Source organism: Cyprinodon variegatus, unplaced genomic scaffold, assembly GCF_000732505.1.
Source record: "Cyprinodon variegatus isolate N-32 unplaced genomic scaffold, C_variegatus-1.0 Scaffold329, whole genome shotgun sequence".
In the NCBI taxonomy this organism is placed as follows: domain Eukaryota; kingdom Metazoa; phylum Chordata; class Actinopteri; order Cyprinodontiformes; family Cyprinodontidae; genus Cyprinodon; species Cyprinodon variegatus.
Genome location: NW_015150782.1, coordinates 713040 through 718205, shown reverse-complemented (window position 1 = coordinate 718205; position 5166 = coordinate 713040). Strand labels below are relative to the sequence as shown.

Sequence of the window (5166 nt, the reverse complement as noted above, 5' to 3'; positions counted from 1 at the left end):
AAAAAAAACATTTTTTAAGACAGGATTTTTATAAAAATAGAGATTTTCTCAATTTTGGGACAATATTGTCTGATAAAGAGAACATTTATATACATGTCTGAGCCAGAAAGATTTGACATTTAAAAATGACTTCCATACGTCTTTAAAAACCTAAAAAATAATAAAGTAGAGAAGGCGGGTCTTTTCAGAAATTCGTGAAAATCCTCTACTACTCCTTTAATCCTTCCAAAGAGCTGAGCTTCTCACCAGCTCTACGCTGCCCCCTAGTGGAGACATCACAGGCAGCGTTTCCATTTTATTGGTGAAAACAGAAGTTTTTATTCATTCTCCAGATTTCTAATAAAGAAAAGCAACAGACTGGGATATTTTCTTAAAAAGCATCATTTATCGCCTTGATACATTGAACTAAACAGTACCCATGGCATTGCACAATAAAAGGGCAGGAAAAACAAAAACATTAAAATAGATATTGCAGCTTCAAAAAGTTCCCCTGTTCATAAATACTGGTTGATTTCAGTTCACTGTAGTTTCTTACAACAGAATCACAGTTTGTGTGTTTTTCTCTAAACATCCAGAAGTCGCTCCTACAAACGCCATGATTGGTGTGACACATGATGACATCAGCAGACATTCAGTGGTGCTGAGAAACGGCGCCGTTCCTCACGTTAAGGTACAACATTAAAGGCCGGGGGTCCTCCTGAGGAAGAGGAAGGAGAGCAGCCCACAGGAGGAAGAAGAGGAGCGTTCTGCTGACGGCGCTCAAAGACGTCTGATCCGCCGCTCCGCTGGGTCCTGCACAGATTAGGACAATTCATGGCGATCGTTAGGCCTCATTTTCTGAGCTAATAGGAGGTTTGATTTGAGAAAATAAACTTTCAGGCTTTGGTGTGTTTGTCAACATGGAAATTAATCACAAATAAAGCAGCAGCAATGCAACTTCAGCTCTTTCTATCAAATTTCTTTCATCACTATTTAGGGATGTTTTGAATTGAGGAGAAACTTTGAGTCCGATCTGTTAGAAGCGTGAACTGTACCTTTGTGCGTCGGTGCAAATCGTTCCTCTGCTTCTAAAGTGGTTTGGGCTTTTCTACAGATTTCTGGATCTGAGAAAGAAAAAAAAAAACAGCTTTTAGCATCAGCTCTAAATTAGAGGTAAAACGCAGAATATATATAGATATATAAAAATAAAAAAGTAAAAAACACACAGCAGATTTAACACAAATAAAAAAAATAGATGGAAGCATCTCAGAGCTAAACACTAAGGGTGATTCATCCAGGTGCCAGCAGGGGGCAGAAAAGTCCTACAACCAAAAGAAAACAGAAAGAAAAAAAAAAAGGGAGAAAACAGCAGAAAATCAACAACAGGCAGCGATGAGACGATGAAGGACTGGAAGCAGATGGAGTCCCATCTTCCTCACAGCAAAAAAAAAAAGAAAAAAAGAAGCAGAATCAGAGAGAAAACCTAAAAAAACAATAAACAGCAACAGGCAGGAGGGCTACTGTACCTGAGATTGCTCCTTCAGGAATTCTGGGAGCTGAAATTCCCCTTTATAGACCTGGAAAACAGAGAGAGCTTCAGAGGGGGGGTGGATGATGAACAGGAAACATGGAGCGGCCTGTTAACGGACGGCCGACTGCCCCTCCCTCCATCAACAGACAGTCAGGCTCTGATTGGACAAACATTTGGCACAAAATATGAAAAACTATACGGAGGATCAGAGATTAAAGTAAAAAAGGTGAGAAAAGGAGGAAAGTTTTCGTCCTGAGGACAGAGAGGGAGCTCAGCTGTCACTGATCCGCCTCATGGCTGCTGGCAGCATTTCTGGATTTATTCCTTTATGGAGAAACAAAGAGGAAAAAAGTTTCTAAACCACAAAAATTAGAGAAAAGCTTCTGAACTTGGTAACAGATTTACACGTTTCCTGATTTATCAGGATTTATTTTGGATGTAAAAACCATCCCTGCTGGGCTGAGCTTCTTAAGGAGGAGCTGCTCCTGCTTTCACCCTCTGATCAAAATGGAGCAGCTCCAAACAAAGGAGGCGTCTCTTTCCTCCCAGTCTCTGCAGACCATCTGCTTCCCGTCTCCCAGTAACAGGTGATCAGACTGACCCACTGAAAGGTCCAGTCTGTCCTCAGCTTCACACAAATCAGAGAACAGGTGAGCTGTTCACCTTTTGTCACCACAGCAGGAGCTCCAAGCTGATTGGACGAAACAATAACCGTCCAAATGTTTGCTGGTTGTGATTCTAGCTCTACGGTTTAACATCAGGGAATGAACACAGCAGTAGGAGCCATTTAAAAGTTCCCTACTTTCCTTTTTAAACATCAATCTTTGTACTAACATATTGAAAGTGGGGGGGTCACTCCATTGGCTGGAAGTTGGAGGGGATTCTGCTGGGAGTTGCAGGGAAGTGGGCTGATATTCGCTGGCGTTTGACTGGGAACGGCCATTTTGAATGGCTGCTACTGTAAGTCTGCTGGACTGAAAGGACCCAGAGGTGAAACCGGTTCTGTTAGAGCCGGACGCCTGCAGCTCAGGGCGGCGGTGCCGACGGCGCCTTAAATGCAGACGAGGAACCAGGCTGGTTCAGAGGTTCTGATGGAGCCTCAGATGGACCGCCCCTCCAGAACCAGAGAGCATCAAAGCGCCGCTTCCTGTGACATCAGACATCAGGCTCTGAGCGGCGGATCCATTAGCTTCATTCATCAGCTGAACATTTCCCACTGAACCATCCAGCCAGTTTAGTGTTGATCGCAGCCAGATGCTGATTTATCAGCCTGGATCCAACAACAGGCTAGCTTCATGCTACGCAGCCTTAGAAATAAATACACACCTTTGTGACGTTTAAAAGCCAAACTTTGAAGCTTTGAAGTGAGAAACCCTGACCTGGTTAACAGGTTTCCAGCAGCAGATTTTCATGTTTTCATGCCGTTTAAATGGCTGTAAAACTCTGCAGGAAAATAACTTTTACTACTTTTCTAAATGAGTTTTTCCTTGAGCAGAATAAACGAGTCCTTTTTCTAAACCCGGTGCTCCAACTGACCCCTTGATCTTGATATTAATATATTCCTGACTAATATTCCCTCATATCTGGGCGTCCGTTCATCCTGGGAGAACGTCAGAGGTTCATGCTGATTAAACTTTAGTGTTTATTAAAATAATACAAGAATACAGCAGTAATTTTCATTAGTTTGCTTTTCAGACCATCCTCTCTGTTCCAGCTGAGTAAAATATAATGATGCTGCCACCGCCGTGTTTCACAGTGAGGTAACGGCCCACAGCAAACAGAAAACCGCTCTCTGCCTTGAACTCTATAAATCAGAGGGATCCAAGGCTTCAGCCGGAGCTGCTTCATGCGGATTGATGCACGGCGTGGCCCATTAGATCAGTCAGCTTCTAACCTGATGCAGCCGAACTGGTTTCCTCACTGGTTTCCTCACTGGTTTCCTCACTGGTTTCCTCACTGGTTTCCCTCCAAGATGCAAATTTTTCTGCATTCAGGTTTAGAAGCTAATTTAAGTCAAATCAAAGGATCAAACTTTTAAATCCAGTCTAAAGCTCTTAGCTGTGTGGATGTGATGAGGTTGGAGTCCGTCACCGCCGCCCAGTGAGGCGGCGCCGCCTCCAGCCTGCAGCTCAGCGCGGTGCTGCCAGCGGCTCCCAGTGACTCAGCAGGTTAAACGCAGCGAGAAGCTGCCGACTCCCACCAGCAGGAGAAACGCTGAGCTACTCGCCGCCATCTTCTGCGGGAACTGGTCTGATTCCAGTGGGGGACTGGAGCTGCTGAAGAATTAAACCCTCTAATTTTCTCTTTCTGACTGTTTTCCAGTCAACAGACGGCGTCTCTCCCTCTAAGCTGTTCAGGAAACGTCCGCCTGTGTTTTAACCAGTGGAGCGTCGCCTCAAACCGGATCGTTTTACCTCAAACATTCAGGTTTGTTTTCTGCACCAATTTAAACGCATCATTTTAACCCATCCATCCGTTTCTTCCTCTCTATCCGGGCCGGGATGCGGAGGCAGCAGGCTAAGCAGAGATGCTCAGACTGCAGCGCTGGCAGAGACCAACATGCACCGCTAACAGGTCGCAACGCGATCCAACCCTGCTGCGTCATCCAGAGAACGGACGGCCTTAGCAGAGGGCCGCCATGTTCAACCTAAATGTTCGAAAAATAAAAAAATGTCTGCTCTGCAAAGTTTAAATCTAAACCTGTGCTAATTCTGGATGCTGCTTTCAGGGTCTGAAAATGTGAAATAAATCAAATTAAAATCATCTTTATATCAAGCAGTCTAATCATTTCTGGGTCTGATGAGGTTTAGCTTTTAATTTATGATTAGCTTGTTTAGGTCATTTCACATCAAATATAAACGCACTGAATTTTGCTGACGTTCGTCTCATGAACGTCTAACCATCTCGCTTTATCAAACAGGAGGATCCTGGCCCCGCCTCCTGGCCCCGCCTCCTGTTCAGCCGATCTCAGCAGACCTCGATCAGACCAAGCGAGTCGCAGCCTGATTGTTGAATCCAGCAGATCAGCTCCACCGCCGCAGCTGGATGATCACTTCCTGTCTAGGATCCAGATCTTCAGCAGGGAGACGATTCGCCTCCAGAGACTCTTAGAAACTAAACAAATCTCCATCCCTGCTTTGCTCCTTTACCCTTTACCTCAACCCCTCCCTGACAAAGGTGTTGATGGCAGCAGCACAGCTGATATTTCTCTCCAGGGTGGAGTCACAGCCAAACAGGAACAGACCAGATGAAGGGTTCGGGTTAGCTTAAAGAGCCATTATTATCAACATGATCAAACTGAAACCTGTTGAACCAGTGAGCTTTAAACAGAAAGGATTTCCTGGCCTCTGTAGGGCTGATGGTTAGCATAGCGCCCTCCAGCTCCATCTAACAGAAGCATCAGGTTCCACTGGAAGCCGCAATCAATGGTCTGAAGTGGCTTTGGAGTCGTTCTGGTCCCTGGTGAGAAATGGATATATAGATCAATAAGTTCCCAGCTTCTCCTCAGAGGTAGTAATGAGATGGGATGATGAAGGGCGGTTCTTCCTCATCGTAATCATGTTTGGCTTCCAGGAGCCTTAATGATGCAGCCTGATCCTGCAGCATTGATCTGTCCTTATTCTGCCATCATAGATTCTCACAGCTCCTAATTATAC

General features: G+C 44.9%; 1 protein-coding gene across 1 annotated transcript in view; it reads right to left on the bottom strand.

Moving 5' to 3' along the window:
- Positions 1 to 315: 315 nt before the first annotated feature.
- The window catches only part of LOC107091218 (protein-tyrosine sulfotransferase 1), a 44552-nt gene continuing 39701 nt past the window's right edge, over positions 316 to 5166 (bottom strand). The window contains exons 4-6 of the mRNA XM_015385014.1: positions 1506 to 1556; positions 1035 to 1103; positions 316 to 792 (exon numbers count right to left, since the gene is read on the bottom strand). Of these exons, the coding sequence (XP_015240500.1) occupies positions 1068 to 1103; positions 1506 to 1556 (87 nt within the window). The 3' untranslated portion in view covers positions 316 to 792; positions 1035 to 1067. The remainder of the gene's footprint in view (positions 793 to 1034; positions 1104 to 1505; positions 1557 to 5166) is intronic.